General features: G+C 44.4%; 1 protein-coding gene across 1 annotated transcript in view; it reads right to left on the minus strand.

The window, feature by feature from the left end:
* The window catches only part of COLEC12 (collectin subfamily member 12), a 187,391-nt gene that overhangs the window by 35,820 nt on the left and 133,256 nt on the right, over window positions 1-18,315 (minus strand). The window contains exon 3 of the mRNA XM_079943416.1: window positions 7,461-7,583. Within this exon, the coding sequence (XP_079799542.1) occupies window positions 7,461-7,583 (123 nt within the window). The remainder of the gene's footprint in view (window positions 1-7,460; window positions 7,584-18,315) is intronic.

Genomic DNA, 18,315 nt, shown 5'->3' on the forward strand with positions numbered 1-18,315 from the left:
GTGAAAAAAATGCTCCACATCGTTAATCATCAGAGAAATGCAAATCAAAACCACAATGAGATATCCCCTTGATATCTCATATCTCATTTACACCTTGACAGGTGTAAACCTGTCAGAATGGCTATCCTCAAAGTCTACAAATAACAAATGTTGGCAAGGATATGGAGAAAAGGGAACCCTACTACACTCTTGGTGAAAGTGCAAATTGGTGCAGCTACTATGAAAAACAGTAACGAGGTTCCTCAAAACACTGAAAACAGAACTACCATGTGTCCAGTGATTCCACTGCTGGGTATATATATGAAGAAAATGAAAACACTAATTCGAAAAGATACATGCATCCCAATGTTCACAACAGCATTATTTTACAATAGCCAAGATATGGAATCAACCTAAGTGACCAACAACAAAAGAATGGCTAAAGAAGATGTGGTATGTGTGTGCATATATATATATCTATCTCTATATATATATACATATATATACAATGGAATATGACTCATCCATAAAAAAAGAATGAAATTCTGCTATTTGCAACAACATGGAGGGACCCGAGGGCTATCGTGTTTAGTGAAATAAGTCAGACAGAGAAAGACAAATACTGTATATCACCTATATGTGGAATCTAAAAAAATAAAACAAACGAATATATATATACAAAACAGAAACAGACTCACAGGTATAGAGAACTAATGTTTACCAGTGGGGAGACGGGAGGGGAGAGGGGCAAGATAGGGATTAAGAGATACAAACTATGTATAAAGTAAATAAGTAACAAGGATATGTTGTACAGCACAGGGAAATACAGCCATTATTTTGTAATAACTTTAAAAGGAGTATAACCTATAAAAAAATTGAGTCACTATGTTGTACACCTGAAAATCAACTATACTTCAATAAAAAAATAAAGACAGAAAAAAATAAAGTGTACTAAGTGAAAAAATAAAAATAAAAAATAAATGTCAAATAAGAGTATATCCCTCCAGAAGTAACTCCTGTGAGATCCAACCTCTAGCAGCTTGGGATCAAGTCTGACTGTCCCTCTTGGTATTGATAGCTTTTTAAAAAATAATGACTAATTTTTTAAGCATGAATATGTTTTATATACTACTTATCAGCCAATGGACCCAGTCTATTTTATTCAGCAAGCGTTCCACCCACGTGGGACTGCATGAGAAGATTCTCCAGGCTCCCATCAGGAAGCAGAAGTATGTTCCCACGCGTGGAGAAGCTGGAGAAGCTCGTCGTGCTCTATCTCAAGCTTCTATATAGTCTGATCATAATGAAATATGTGCTTTGCACCAAACGCTCTTTCTCCCCCAAGCCTTTCCGTGCATGCTTCTCCCCACCTAGAATGTTCTTCCCTGGCCTCTTCCCCAAGCTAAGCCCTCCTTGCTCTTCAAGACTCAGCTGGTCACGTCCTGTGGGAAATCTTTGCTGAAGTTTATGTTGCAGGGGTCTCTCTCCCGATTATAGGACTCTCGTCACTGTGCTGTCATGGTTTCTCTACTCTAGGACCCTTTAGGGCAGGACAATTTGTGTTGGTTTTATCTCCAGCTCTTAGCTCAGTGTGTGGCGCGTAGTAGGTATTCATCACATACTTATTCATTACACCGTTTATTTAAATAAATGAGAATCTGCCTGCTGGCTGCTGAGGCCTGTGGAAAAAATCGACTGAGCTAGAGGTTATGCAAACAAACGTATAAACCAACCAATGCAGGGAGGCCTCGACACTGGCAATGAGTATGGCATTTAGTTGAATAATTATCGTTTTTTTAAGATGACTATATAAACACAGAGGTATAGTTATAATAATCTGAGGGTTGTCTGATGCGCATGCACATTCCTAAATCCCTCGAAAATGGGAAGAACAAAATGTTTCATCTACATTTTAGCAAAGCTACCCTTTAAAAAAAAAAAACAACGAATGTTTACAAGTTTAGGTTCAGTTTTGATCCTCAAATCAAACACATGCCTCAGTCTGTCCTCAAACCACATACAGGATCTTAAGTCCTGACCTTTTTTCCTGGAAGCCAAAGCAACCTTTGAATATGCTGACAGGCAGTCATTTTCTACCCTCTCTAATTTTTCTTCCATTTTACTTTTTAAAAACACAGAACTGTCATAGACAGCTAATTCAGGTTTGTATAGAGTAAAAGGAATAAATACGTTCATGAAAAAAACCCAAAAACCTGTTAGGTTTCTCCTTGGTGCTAGGAAACTCTTTGCCCCGCCCACAAGGATTATGAATTGGTTACATGCACCACTGCCTGTGTGTCTGTGTTTAAAAACACAGGATCTGGGTATAAAGCTGCAAACTTGAGGGCTGCAAAACTGGCAGCTTGCTAACTGCTTTAAAATACTAGACTGATGGAGATCCAGAAGTAACACTTGCTGTAATAGCACATAGCATTTTCGCTGTTTTTTTTTTACTCTTAACTCATTAGCACAAATTCTCTGTCAGGAAAATAGTGGCAGACCATCCTCTCTGACCCTGGAAACTCCCCATCTTTGGAGGGAGACCTCAGTTTGTAGATTGTTCTCATATGAGGAAAACAAACATGAAACACAGAAGGGTCACGAGCAGTCTGTTTTTTCACAGGCTCCCCTTTATTGGAAAGTGTTTCTTGACAGATTTTTTCTTCAAAGTATCATTGCTTTAGGTGTCATATCTGAAGTGTTGCCCTTCTTTAAGTACCCAAAACTCAATTCTCTAGGATCATCTGACAATAATACCTTTTCTATAAAAGCATGTTGGTATCATTCCTTGGCCTGGGCCACTAACCTCCTTCTCCCTCGTCTGGATTCCACCATCCTTTAAGGTCTACTCCGAATCTCACCAGCCCATCGTGCTAAGCCTTGCCTGATGATCTGATTCCACACCAATGGACCCTTTATCTGAATGGCAATAAAAACAGCCTCTGTGGATTGCCTGCTCTTTGCAAGGTGCACTGCATCGTCACTGCAGTTAATCCTTATGACTGCTGTTATACAGATGAAAAAAATTGAGGCTCAGAGATGTTCAGTAACTTGTCCAGAGTGACAAAGCTTATTATTTTTAATTTTTGGGGGGGGGTAAAAATCTACACTTTACTTTTTTAATTTTAAAATGTTTATTATTTTTTTGGCCACACGGCATGCAGGATCTTAGTTCCCTGACCAGGGATTGAACCCACGCCCCCTGCAGTGTAAGTGCGGGGTCTTAAACATTGGACCACCAGGGAAGTCCCTCACACAGCTTATAAGTGACTAAGTGGGATACCAGGCCAGGAGATCTAACTCTAAAATCCATGCTTGCTCTATAATTCCACATTGCCTTTCATCCAGTATTTCTTTTTCCTAAATATGGTTTCTTCCAAGAAAAGTCCCTTCAGGGGAAGGACTATGTCTTCTTTATCTTCCCTTTACAGTCATCAACCTCAGATGTTTACCAAGTATCTGCCAGGTTTGTGGCCCAGAGCTGGACATGGAGGATCCAAGAGACGTAGCTCATGGCCCAGGCCTTGGGGACAGGGAACAAGAGCAGAGCACAGAGCTCCTGCCGGGTGCTCACGAGGGTCTGTACCAGCCTGACTGTGGTCCTGAGAAACACGCCCCCTGCTGGTACCTGGGACTTCCCAGTAATACCAGTTATGCTCCTTCGTGATGTAATAAAGACATTTCTACCTTGAACACTATTTCATATTTCATTACAAAAATACAGAAGATCTGGTTATAGGGTGTTATCGTGGATTCTGACAACAGCTACACAGTGTGATCTGATGCACATCTGAAAGCCTACTTATCCAGCTGCAACTGCCACCTTGGCAGAGCCGAGCAGCAAGGCAGACATTTATGACTAGGAATGTTGCATCAGAGGAGGTTCTTACTGAAAAAGATTCAGATGTCTGTCTTTCATCTTCATCCTAATTCCCTTAAGGTAGATGCCTGCTGGGCAGGACCACAGACTAGGATTTTCCTGTTCAGGGAATGTTCTGGAGGAAAAATGACCCACTGAATTTAGGAGGTGGCTTCTGTCATGGAAGCTTCACTGACCGATGATAAAGAGTCCAGGACAGAGGGTGCACCAAGCTGTAACTGTCTGAGAATGTGCTTTCTGTAAAGTGGCTGACATGCCTCATTGTCACAGCCAGTGTACTGACCTGTCTGGGTGACTCAGCAATCCTCTGACTTGATCAGCAAATTCTCTGGAAGGAGCTTAAGTTACATCCTAACTGTAGCTGCATAAGTGACATAAAAGGAGAAGTAAAGAACAGTTTTGAGGAAAATACCATGGAATTGCCTTTGCAAACTCTGATAAAGGAGTTTCTATTTCACTTCCTTCCAACTTCTCCTCCAGAGAAACCTCTTTTTCACTGAATATTCTTTTTTGTTTCTTTCTTCCCTTTTTTTTTTTTAAGTGGAGCGAGTTCCTCCAGACTTCAAAGGGAGATGTGTGAAGGGAGAACTTATCTTTCTGCCTCTTACCATGTTGGGTCACCAGAATCTTATCAGCAAGAAAGAGGAGTCACTGTTCAAGTAAAGGGAAAACACATCTGGAAAATATCAGCATTTTAGCTCATTAAGGCTGTGTTTAAAGACAAAAATTGCATGTTGTGTTACCTTATTTTTGTCATTAGAAGCCTGAGGGATGGGGACCCTGAAGGAGGAAAAGAGGGGACTCCAACTTGTCTCACTCCCTCAATCTCTTCGCCCTTCATCCTGGCGAGATACACCCCAGAGCAGGCCAAGTAATCTTCAGGATTTTAAGCTTCTAGGTAGGGCCTTGAGTCGCAGCAATTGGCTTAGAGGTCCCTGGGCATTGATTGACTGCCTTTATAGAAGTCGGCCCTAATCTGCAATTCAACCATCCAATTATCCATCCATCTTCTCATTAATTCATTTAGTAAACTTTATTGGGTAACTATTACGTACTATGAGCCAGATGCTAGTGGGAGATATGATAAATAAAAGAGAGTCTCTTGTCTTAGTGGAGCTTACAGTTTGGGTGGTGAGACAGACCCATTGGCCATAACGATATAGTGCGACAGGGGCTAAGAGTAAAAAAGGATGCCATGGGGACCAGCAGGAGGGCACCCAGCTCAGCTTTCAGGGGCTTCTTGCGGTACATGTGTCTGAGGGAGACATGAAGGGAAAGAAGAGAAAGTCATACAGAGAAAGGTGGAGAACAGGGAAAAGGTGTTCCGGGTGAATGGACCAGCCCACACAAATATGCCAGAGCCGAGAAGGGCTTTCTACTGTCATAAAAATGGAGGAAATATCTGTACTTTAAAAATAAACAAAGCCCCCTATTTTGTATCTTTCTGTATAATTCTTAAGGCATAAAGATCCTAGACCATATCTTTTTGCAGAGGTAAAAATGCCAAAATACCATACAGAGCTATTTCTTCAAACCTTTCTCATCTCTGTTTACTTTCATATCACATAGTGCTGAGCCCTAAAGATACCTATTAAATGACTGTTTGATTTCAAGCATCTCCTTTATCTGAGTTCACTAGGAAAAGTTGTCAAGTGAGTAATGACCTAAATGACCCAGTGAAAGAAGACAACCAGGCTGAATTACCTGGGACATAAAACACCTTCCTTTTCCCCACTAAGTTTCCTCCCCCGCCTCCCTCTGTCCAGCCCCGCCATGATTTAATAGCCTTTCTTAACACTTGCTCTGTTAATCCTAGGTTAGATTAACTCATCGCAAATGGATAGAATGACCTGGTAATTTTCCAAACTTCCATTGCCCAAGTTCATCAGTCAGCCCACTGCAGGATGCACACAATTTTCCATGGAAATAGCCTTAAAAGTGGACTTAACAAGCCCTGACTATACTGAGTATTTTTTAACATGTTTTGCCATTCTCATAGCTAGAGCTGTAAAAACGCAGTTATGAAGAAGCAAAGAACAGAGAGATTCAGCCACTCGCTACTGGGACCAACCTTAGGACAGGTGGCTCAGTTACATCATCTTTGCTCATCGCCATCACCTTGAAGAGTGGCATTACTATTGCCATTTTACAGATAAGAAATCAGAAACACCAAGGGGTTATGATTCATTCCCAGGTTACACAGCCATGCAGAGGATTTAGCGTGATGCCCGGCACGCCAGCGAGCACTTAATAAACATTCACGATTGCATTACAAATGATGGACTCAAGAACTGGACCGGGACCGTCTGGCTCCAAAGCCCATTCTTATTCCAGTACATTGTTTTCTCAGGAAACCGATAAATGCTGGGAGAGCAGTGGGAGGAGTTACAAGCTGGAGGGAATTCACCTTGCATCCTTCTGTCCCCAGGTCAAGTCTATGGGGCAAGGAACAGAGAAGGGAACATGTGGGAATTCTCCACTGTTAATCTATCAGTGCCGAGGGAAGGCAGAGCGAAGATCAACAGACCCCATGTCTGCCTCTTGCTGAAACCAGACATCACATCTATCTCGCATGTCTCTGTGAGGCTTCCATGGCTGTTTTCTTTTCTTTTTTTTTTAGATAAATAAATAAATAAATAAATAAACTTATTTAGGGCTGTGTTGGGTCTTCGTTGCTGCACACAGGCTTTCTCTAGTTGCAGCGAGCTTGCGGTGCACGGGCTCCTCACAGGCTCTAGAGCGCAGGCTCAGTAGTTGCGGCACACGGGTTTAGTTGCTCCACAGCATGTGGGATCTTCCCGGACCAGGTCTCGAACCTGTGTCCCCTGCATTGGCAGGCGTATTCTTAACCACTGCGCCACCAGGAAAGTCCCCCATGGCTGTTTCCTATAAAAGGGTTTATGTAGTTTGTGATTCTGAATCAGGGCGCCTTCTACCTGCGGTGTCTGGAACGGGGGGTGGGGGGGACCAACCCACTTTGCAGATCTGGAGGATTCAGGCAAAAATCCTCCACTGACCTTAAACCAGACATGTTGAAAGAATGCCTGATGTGCCATAAAGTACCGTTGAGGTGGTGGTGCCGCCTCTGTGTTTAATTTCTACAGGGTGGTATTTTTATGGGGGTATATAAACAGTGACCACAGTAAAGGTGCTGAAGAGAAACAAAAGGGAATTAATTGGCCAGTTCCTAGGTGAAGTAAGTCGTATCTCTTGGAGGTCTTATCCTCTGTCAATACAGTTTTCCCATGTGCTGACTCCAGGGTTTTCGTGGGGCCTCTTAGAGATAAGATGGAAGAAGATAGAGGAAGAGGGAGTATTTGGAAATAAGTAGGAAAAAGCAACAAAGAGGAAAAAAATTTATAACTCATAGAGGACCATGATTATGGTTGAAATGACTCAAAAGGAATTGCTACTTCTCTCCTTTCAGGTCCCACAGCTACAAGAAGCTCAAGACACAAAGATGGAGCTTAAGATGTTTAAGTTTTGTTGGCAAGAGTTATATTAATGAAATACTTCACACTTGCCAATGTCCTTGTTTTTTCAGGCTTAAATTAATGAAAGAAAACTTGCTGTTTGGAAGGAAAAAGGAAAGAGTACTTACCTTTGTATCCCAAAATGGCTACTGTGATTGTTAACAAGGCACACAAAATGTATAACAATATGATAGAAAACTTCAGTGCCCAGTTATTTTTACATTTGGTACATTGTGTTCCTTCCTGAATACCTGTAAGAAAAGTCAAATCTTAATAATAGTAACCAAAAACACATTTCAAAAGTATCTTTTTGCATTTTGGTTCAAATACCATAACTAAGAATGTAGTTTTTACACATGCCCTCTTATAGGATGAGTGGTATTTTAAAATTAAACATACTTGAACAACACAAGCACTTTAAATCTCGCTATTATATTATTATAAACGTATTTAATGACTTGAAAATAGAGAACTTTGTCTCATAGAACAGTTTCAAGATCACATTCCATTATGATAATTATAATTTCAATAAAGATCTCTACATGACAAGAGATTTAAAACACCCAAATCTACTTGTGTCAGCCATTATTGGACCTACAGTAATTCAGACACAACCAGCAACAACAACAAAAAAATTGTGACTGGGGCTTCCCTGGTGGCGCAGTGATTGAGAGTCTGCCTGCCAATGCAGGGGACACGGGTTCGTGCCCCAGTCCGGGAAGATCCCACATGCCACGGAGCGGCTGGGCCTGTGAGCCATGGCCGCTGAGCCTGTGCGTCCAGAGCCTGTGCTCCGCAACGGGAGAGGGCACAACAGTGAGAGAACCACGCACAGCAAAAAAAAAAAAAAAAAAATTGTGACTTGTCCCTTGATGTTTGTTTCATTGGTGTGCTCGAGCTAGTTCCTACTGGCTTGCAAGAGTCAATTGTCAAATTTGTAGGAATTTTGGGAACCGGTTGTTAAACAGTTGGCAGCTTGAAATCAACCCTGGAGGAGTATTTACACCATGGAAATTGGCAAACACTACAAATGATGCCCTCCCACACCCTCAATTGCTTTACCAGCATGCCCCTAGCTATACTGTACTATAACCTATAGCAGAAAATATAGGTAATTTTATGATTAAAATGCTCCATATATAACCATCTTTGTACATTACATATATACAGAAAACAGACACTGACCCTTATTTAAGTTATCACAGTGATTTAAATAACAACTAGGGAACAACCAGAAAAACCAGACATTTTTGATGAGAGGAGGTAAATTTTTAGTGCTCACAGCTGAACTTTTTGAGAAACATTCTAGTCTAAGTGGTAAACCACCAACACTTCTGCAAGTGACTCCAGAAACTAACCCATTAAAAAGGAACTTGCCATCGGACTGATGAGAAACACAGAAGACATAGACTCTTGACATTTTAATGTGAAAATCACATTGTAAGGAGTATCGCGAGAGTCTTCCTTTCCCTATGTGTGTCTTACTAATAGCGTCTCCCAGGAGCAATAGCATATAAAGGACTGATCTTCTATGATTGTGCTCAATAACTTTTGATGGGTAAATTGTGAAGATTAAGCCACAGCTGAAGTTTCTCTCCTTTGGTTTGTAATTTTACGCATTGTGCCCTTCTTCGGTGAAAAGAGTTCTTCAGCTGTGTTTAATGCAAAATGATGAGAGAAACAGCATAGAACAATGACTCAAATTAAGTTTCAGGGTTTAACCAATCTCTCCAGTGTTCTGGGCTATACACCCAAGGAGAGGGGGCTCAATCTGTCTGTTCCATGACTTAGAGCAATGATTCTCAAACTCCACGGTGCACTGGATTCACTCGAAAGGCTTGTTGAAACACAGCCTTTCTAATTCAGGAAGTCTGAGAAGGCACCTGAGAATCTGGATTTCTAACAAGTTCCCAGGGGCTGTGATGCTGCTGGTCTGGCCGCCATGCTTTAGAACAGTGCTTCTCAAACCGTCAAGTGCTTACAAATCACATTTTTGAAATGCAGATCCTGATTCAGCAGGTCTGAAGCAGGAGCTAAAATTCTGTATTTCTAAAAAGGTCCAGGAGATGCTTCGTTGGAGGAACACATTTTGAGGAGCTACGGTTTGTTTTAGAAGATGGTCATATGCTGGATCAACCTTGGTTAGCCAATTCCTTGAAGGTAAAGCTGTAAAGTCAGACTTACTGATCAAACAGACCTAGAGTTAATCAGCTTCGCAGCATCGCAGTTTTCTCATTTCTTTGACTCCTTTTCCTTTCCATCCTCCTCCTTCCACTGCCACCTGGATGTTTCAGTGCCATCGCTCGTGTCCAAAACTGACCTTGGTACTAGCCCTGCCAAGCCAGATCTCCAGCTTTCACCCAACTTTTTTATTTCCATCCAACCTAAATACTCCTACCATCCCAATCCCCCAGGTGGTCAAACTCAGACACCTTGAAGTCTTCTCTTATACTTATTCTCTAACTCAACAGGTCATCAGACCCTGCTACTCTTCCTGCGGATATTTTTGTCATGATCATCTCATCCACAGTTTACTGATGTTCGCTTACTGCCTACACTGTGTCAGACTCTAACATAGGTACTTTACATCACCTTTAATTCATATAATAATGCTTCAAGATGGCATGGTAGTGAGAGCTGAAATGACATCCCATAGACATCAGAGCCAGGATTCGAACCTGGGCCTGTCTGACTCCAAACGCCATGAACTCTCCCCTACGCCACGGTGCCTCTCTGGTCAAGCTTTCCTATCCATTTCCACTGCCACCATCCTAGTGTGAGATCTTCTGATCTCAGTGGAAGATTCCTCTTCCATTCCCACTGGAATCCAGCCTCACCCTGTAACAAAATACTGCTGACCTCATGATGATGCCAAAAAGAAAAAAACAAAAACAAAGAAAACTTTCAATCGTTCACCCTTAACTAAAGGATGCGTGCGTGCACGCACACGCACGCACACACACGCGCGCGCACACACACACACACACACACCTGCTCGTAAGCTCTCTATAATCTGGCAGTTTAAAATGAAACAAAGACCCCTTATATCCAGTTAGAGTGAGCATATTTTTGGAATTGGGAGTGGGGGAAGCACAGGTAGACCCAGAGATATGCCACATCTCATGTTCAGAAAGCAATTAACTTGCTTTGGTGGTAATTGTAAAACACAGAAGGAGGATAGACCCAGGGATGCTGTGCAAAGATTGGATGACACTTTTATAGTTGATGGAGGGTTTCATTCCTTTTGGATTTTAGGACTGTGGTGGGTGAACTCTTTATGCCTCTCCAGGGCTATTTCTTTCATTCCATTAGAAGAGCCTCAGAAGATTTGGTCAGAGGGCAGATGATGATAGATAACAGAATTTGGGGCTAGAGCATTGCTTAGAGGTCATCCGGCCAAGCATCATTGTGTTACTGATGTAGAGAGTGAGGCCGGCGAGGTAAAGCAGAATCAGAAGGAACGTGCCCTGACGTCCAGTGCAGGGGTCCTTTCCTCCCCTTCTCACCATGCGTGCTGGCGCTGTGTTTGCCACTGGACATCTTCTGCATGTGGTCTTCAAGCAGATCTGCTCCCAGACAGTTGTCACTGCTTCACATGCTGAAGAACAAGGGTCACTTCCTAGTGACACGCATCTCTCGTTGCTCTATCAGCATTTAATCAATGTCAGATGACACCGCCTGGCCTCCCGTCCTACTTGACACAATTTCTCCGTCTTGTTTTTTCTCCCTCCTCCCAAGACTTATTTTTCATAAGAATTCTGTTTTATCTTTCCCTCTCTGCCCTCCACTGGGAGGACATCTGGCCAAACATACAGATGCCTACTACAAAGAGACCCTGCTGGCTCACGTAGCTGGGGGACCCCCTCCTCCTTGAACCTAGATGGTCACAAAAAACATTCAAGAGAGACATCCCCCTGTTACCAGCCTTTGTAGTGTTTGTTTTCTTAGCATTACTTTCCAGAGACGGGGGACTCTGTTCCCATTGCGAGGGGCCGGTAGGAAGGGCAGGGAATGGATCTGCAAGGCTGCAGATAAGAGATTCTAGGTCAGGAAGTGAAGCAGTTTGCCCCTCACCACCGAGAGAGCCAGCTTATCACAAAACCTGGCCCAAACGGCACATCTACAATTCAGCAGGCCACAGGCAGAACGTGCCTGCAGGACCCATGCCCTCCCATGGGTTACCCCTCCTGCTCTATCCCCACTGAACTCAATGCTTGGCTTGTGTTCTGAATGCATTTTCCAGTGTCCAAGTCTTTATTATACAAAAAACACTGGGGAGGCCAAAGGAAGCCAGAATCACTCTGGTTAACTCCTTGAGTATTCTACGAAGTTCAGAATAGGCTGATAATTTGGTCCCATCCCCAGTGTGCAAACTCAAAGTTCCCTGTGTTGCCCTGCTTCCAATAACACGTTTTAAGTAAGAAGACGGGGGTCAGTGCGGCCGCCGATCAGGGTATGGTGAGCTAGTTGGAGAGAATAAGTGAGAAACGCTGCAGGAATGACAGTGCAGAAGGCCAGAAAAATTCACCAGCAAAGAGAATTCCTTTCTGCTGTGGTTCTCCATAAAGAGCCCTCCCACGCTCTGTGGTCCTGGCCCCAATACAGTCTGTTTTGCCAATCATTTTGGAAAACAAGAGTCTCCTTCGCTATCATATTTTTCTACCATCACCAAAAGAGGGCTCTCTGTTAACATGGATGCGTGCTGATCAGCGCCCTTCCTCCTTCAGTGAAGGCTGGCGCTGTGGGCGAGTGCACGGCACTTTCGGGCTGTCTTCATTATCATAAATGTCCAGAGCTCAGTGGTGTTGCCATAAAGATCATGTTACCCTAGAGAAGCTTCAAAAAGCTGGTAGACTGCAAAATCCAGAAGACCACAGGTTTTGATCTGAGTTTTGCAGTGACCTTTTCATGTGGTTTTTTAATAGTTATTAATCTACTGCCTGGTGGCATATATTCCCATAAGCCCATGAGAATGATTTGGCTCTAACGGTAAAACTGATGATTCAAATACATTCCTATCATTAAAATGCCCTCAAAAGCAACAAAACAGTAAGAGTTAACATCCTAGTTAGTTATTTGGATGTTGTGCAACATCACTAGAACAGAAGTTAAATACGTAAAACACTTTATCCCACAAATAATTAGTTTCTCCTTATGATAAAGGCTATTTACTAAATGATGGTATATGGATTTACGTAGTATTTTTTAAAAAGTATTAATGAGTATTTAGTTCCCCAAACACAAATCCCAGCCCTGGACAACTTATTATGCCAAGTTCCTTAAATAATGTAGAGAATCATGGTAACAGAAAGAGGACAAGAATTAAAAATAAAATCACTTTCTGTGCAAAATAAATGCAGCCTCACAGCATCGCTATATTCATAAAGATGCATTCAAACCAGAAAAATGATTTAGAAGAGTTTTATGAATTTGAACTCTTCAGCATTCATCCTGAGCTTATATTAATATTCTGCACATTTACCAAAGGTATAGTTTCTTTCGTTAAAAATTTTTCACGTATATATTAAAAGAGGCAGCCAGTTCTGGTTTGGTTTTCATGTAAAAATCTATATTTATTATTGGTCTAAAATGTATAATGTATACGCTGCCTGCTAAAAAAGAAATGTGAGAGGCAAAAGACAGATAATGATGCCACTCAGAATATATAACGTCTGCCAGATCATATGGTGTCTCAAAAGAACGCCATTACTTTCTCTTTGTGGTTTTTATAATAGGAAATCCTTTATTATATGAACTGTACACAAATGCCTTCAGTTCTGAGGAGCGGAATCCTAGGTCCTGGAGGAGTTCGTCCATCACATCTCTTACGTATGTCCCTCCTGGTTGGCCCCTTCCTCCTGGCTCTCTTCCTATTCATTTTATTCCATGGGCACAGAGTGAACTGTCAACCATCCTAACGATACACTTCAGCAGCCCTGACTAACTTCATTATCGGCACCACCAAACAATGTCCTTCTGTGATTAGGCGCTGAATCTTTTAATTAAAAGGACACATGAAAATCTGGCTCCAGCTTGGACCATCAAGAGTCTGTCGTATAATTGAGCTGGACACTTAGACTGCACAGGTATTTGGAGGAAAGCCACGAGATATTTGTTTAGTGAATGAGAGTTTGCTATTGCTGCAAACTCGAAGAGGAATTGGTAAGGATGGTGGCCAGTCTTGAGTACCTGATGTGTACCACGTCCCCCTGCCCAGCTACTTACAGTCCCTTTAATAACCCTGCCAAGTAGGACTTCTGACCCTGATTTTATAGATTTTTAGGATAGTGGGGGTCAGAGAGGTTGAGCACCCAAGCTAGTGAGTGGCTGAGCTGGGAGCTGAACCCAGATGATCACAAGTTGCTTCCCTAAGCTTGTTGACCTTCAGAGGTGGAAAGCAAAACAAAGCAAGGAGAAGGATGCCTAATGAGATAAACTGTAGAAGGTGGACAGGTTAGACTTGTAGAAGTGTTCTGTCAAAATACAGGAATGCAGAAACATCCTTTCAAATGTTGACAGATAAGCCTTTCTCAGAAATCAGCAGGAAAATTTAGTCTCCAGGAAGTTAACTATTACAGGCCTGAGGTTTCTACAGGCTGTAATTTCTCTTCCTATTCTGTGATGACATACTTGAGCAGCAAGTTAATTCCACCCTAAATAAATCCTCATTATCTCTGTGAGAGGTCACAACTGGCTTGGAGGTTTGGCTGGTAAGGCCTGTTAGCCCCTCAGGGGAATCATCCCCCAATGGTGGTGAAATTTCTGGGATGGGGTGGCCTGGGAAGAGAAGGTAGCTTTATAATTTCAAGGCAAACTGAGATATGTAAGGGCTTTGAGCTTGAAACCAAAACAAGTTGGTTGCCCCTACTGAGTTTTCTTCTGAAGTTCTAGTTCACTGAAATAGGAGCCTCAGAAGTCAATGGTGCACTCATCTGTGGACCCAAATAATTGTTGGTGGTTCAAGCCTGCAGGAGTTGGGAGAGAAAAGTTAGTGGAAAGGAAGCAGGTAAAAGAAGGATTTATTGAGTGGTAATAAAAATTTATCTAGCCTCTTAACCCCCTTTTTAAAAAAACCTCCCTGGGGACTTCCCTGGTGGCACAGTGGTTAAGAATCCACCTGCCGGGCTTCCCTGGTGGCGCAGTGGTTGAGAGTCCGCCTGCCGATGCAGGGGATGCGGGTTCGTGCCCCAGTCCGGGAAGATCCCACATGCCGTGGAGTGGCTGGGCCCGTGAGCCATGGCCGCTGAGCCTGCGCGTCTGGAGCCTGTGCTCCGCAACGGGAGAGGCCACAACAGTGAGAGGGCTGCGTACCGCAAAAAAAAAAAAAAAAAAAAAAGAATCCACCTGCCAATGCAGGGGACACGGATTTGATCCCTGGTCCGGGAAGATCCCACATGCCACGGAGCAACTAGGCCCGTGCACCACAACTACTGAGCCCACATGCCACAACTACTGAAGTCTGCACACCTGGAACCTGTGCTCTGCAACAAGAGAAGCCACCACAGTAAGAAACCCACGCACCTCAACGAAGAGTAGCCCCCGCTCGCTGCAACTAGAGAAAGCCCGCGTGCAGCAATGAAGACCCAATACACGCCCCCGCCCCAAAAAAAAACCTGCCTGGAGTACTTTGGAAAAAAACAATTCTTTTTACAAATACCAGCTTAACCCCATGGTTCAGAAATCCACTGCCACAGTAACAGCTCCAGGTGGCTCAAAGTACATACCAAGAAGCCCACCACCTAGCATCCTCTGACCACTCAAGTCCTCAGAACCTCACAGCCTGAGGACTTCAGCAGTCACCTCAGCCAGTATCCATCTTACCAGTGAGGAAACTACAGTCCAATGAACTTCTCTGCCCTCCAGGCTGTCCTGGGCTTGAGGACTCAGGTCTCCGGATTCTCTGCCAAAGTTCTTTAGACCCCAAAACATAGCCCACCATACTTCTTTCTCGCTACACCCCATTTATTCAAGAAACAAGGATGGAGCACCTAGTCTGTACCAGGCGCTGGGTAGACGGTGAACAAAACAGACAACAATCTCTGTCCTTATGGAATGTACATTCCGGTGGGAGGATATTTTAATATGTTGGAAGGTGCTAAAGGCTATGGAGAAAAATAAAGCAAGGACTGGACAAAGGGAACGTGGGAGAGGAGGTGGACGGCAGTGTAAGCAAGTGGTCAGAGAAGGCTTCGGGGAATAACATCGGGGCCAAAGCTTGAAGGAGCCTGGGGGGCTGGGCGGGGACCTCATGGCGCAGCCTCATCGTCTGCCTGTCTCCTCTCTACGTCTTGAGATTCGCCCCCCTTCTCCCTGCAGCACTCTTCTCTCTACCAAATGACTTCTATTAAAAGCTGTTTAATTTCCTCACAAATTTCCTCCTGGATGAACCCTCTTCTAATAAGCCTCGCCCCGAGCCCAGCTGGGCCTGGACCCCTTCGGCTCCTCTGAGGTTCACGTTGCATAAATCTATTAGGCTCATTTGTACGGTTTTCAAGTAATTTAAATGCCATCTCCCTGGCTATGACCATGGTATGGGAATGTAATTGTTCTGCTGTGCTGCTTTTGCATTTCTCTGAACAAACCAGACCCCTCTCATACCCTGTACGCCCTGCAGATTCACGAATATGGGCCTGGAGTGTAGAGCCCGCCACGGGCAGACGGGCTCTGTCACCCCCTCAGCCAATCCTACTAGTCAAACAAACTGGCAGCAGCGCCAGGTGTGGGGACTTCACAACCTTCTCTCCCACTCTGTGTCCAGCCTCCTGGGTGATGGGTGACACGCTGAGCTCAGTGTCCTGCAGGCCAGGGTGTAGACGTCCTGAGAGAGGCATTCAGCTCAGGGCCTGACAGTCAAAACACAGACATACAGGACACCTTCCAACCAAACACTCAGGAACGCACAGCTAGAAAGGAAGCATTTTCTTTTCACCACTGGGGAAGGGGTGTGCAGTGGGATTTACTAACCAGAGAAATGCAAGCTGTTCCCAGAGACCCTTCCCAGCCGCAGGGCTACAGCTCTCGCAGAACTAAACCTGACAGGGCAGAGGTGAGAAAGCAAACCCACAGTCCAACATTTGCCTCGAGGTGCTTGCTTTAAAAAGTGTCATTTTAGGGCAGCTGAACTGAGCGGGCAAGTCTCAGTTAATGATAGCGTATTTGTTGTCGATTACTGAGGCAGCGTTGGGGCATGTGGAAATTATGCTTTGGAGCAGGTGCTGGTGGAAAAGAAAAAAAAAGACAACCCACTATCTCTCACATATCTACTTGACTTTTTTTAAACCAAAAAATGAGTGTTTTGATGGAAAAAAAAAAAAAAGGACCTAAATGGAAGTGAAAATATCAATCAGCCTGACAGAAACTCCTCATTCCTGTATGAATATGTTTTTTACTTTCTTCAAGTGAAGATGATAGTTGAGGACACTTAAATTAAGGGAAAAGTGAGCCAGATGAGGTGACAGATTTTCCTGTTGGCGCTTTAAAGTAATTATCTATTCTGTGGTGAAGGTAACCTCCGTTCTGAACCTCAATGAGAAGTTGATTTGAAATGACTCAGTTGAGGGGGGAAAAAAAGCTGGTAAAAATAATGAGGAAAATGAGAAGGCTCTATTTTATAGACCATGGGATCGGGGGTGAAGGGGGTGTGGCCCCCAGATTCAGTGAAGAGCATCTGTTCACCAGCTTGGTATTCACACTTGTTATTAAAACTGGACAAAGGACAGAAAGAGGAAGAAATCTTTTCATGGAGCAGACAGCCCTGGCTGTAGAGGTCAAAGGAATGAAACTGAAAAATATGTGGAAAATCACTACACCAACAAGTCAGAAGGCAGGCAACCAATTATAATTAAAAGTAAAGTAGAAGAGCGGCTTCAAGATGGCAGAGGAGCAAGACGTGGAGATCACCTTCCTCCCCACAAACACATCAAAACTACATCTACATGTGGAACAACCCCTACAGAACACCTACTGAACGCTGGCAGAACACCTCAGACTTCCCAAAAGGCAAGAAACTCCCCACGTACCTGGGTAGGGCAAAACAAAAAAGAATAAACAGAGACAAAAGGGTAGGGATGGAACCTGCACCAGTGGGAGGGAGCTGTGAAGGAGGAAAGGTTTCCACACACTAGAAAGCCCCTTCTCTGGTGGAGATGGGGGGTGGGCAAGGGGTAAGCCTCAGCAAGCACAGCAATAGGGGTGCGGAGGGCAAAGCGGAGAGATTCCCGCACAGAGGATCACTGCCGACCAGCACTCACCAGCCCGAGAGGCTTGTCTGCTCACCTGCCGGGGCGGGTGGGGGCTGGGAGCTGAGGCTCGGGCATCAGAGGTCGGATCCCAGGGAGAGGACTGGGGTTGGCTGTGTGAACACAGCCTGAAGGGGCTAGTGCGCCACAGCTAGCCGGGAGGGAGTCCAGGAAAAAGTCTGGAGTTGCCGAAGAGGCAAGAGACCATTGTTTCGGGGTGCGCGAGGAGAGGGGATTCAGAGCACCGCCTAAACGAGCTCCAGAGACGGGCATGAGCCGCGGCTATCGGTGCAGACACCAGAGACGGGCATGAGACGCTAAGGCTGCTGCTGCTGCCACCAATAAGCCTGTGTACAAGCACAGGTCACTATCCACATCCCGCTTCCGGGGAGCCTGTGCAGCCCGCCACTGCCAGGGTCCCATGATCCAGGAACAACTTGCCCGGGAGAACGCACGGCGCTCCTCAGGGTGGTGCAACATCACACAGGCCTCTGCCGCCGCAGGCTTGCCCCACATCTGTACCCCTCCCTCCCCCCACCTGAGTGAGCCAGAGCCCCCAAATCAGCTGCTCCTTTAACCCCGTCCTGTCTGAGCAAAGAACAGACGCCCTCAGGCGACCTACGTGCAGAGGTGGGGCCAAATCCAAAGCTGAACCCCAGGAGCTGTGCGAACAAAGAAGAGAAAGGGAAATCTCTCCCGGCAGCCTCAGGAGCAGCAGATTAAATATCCACAGTCGGGCTTCCCT

The sequence above is a fragment of the Stenella coeruleoalba genome (genome assembly GCF_951394435.1).
Source record: "Stenella coeruleoalba genome assembly, chromosome: 14".
Lineage (NCBI taxonomy): Eukaryota > Metazoa > Chordata > Mammalia > Artiodactyla > Delphinidae > Stenella > Stenella coeruleoalba.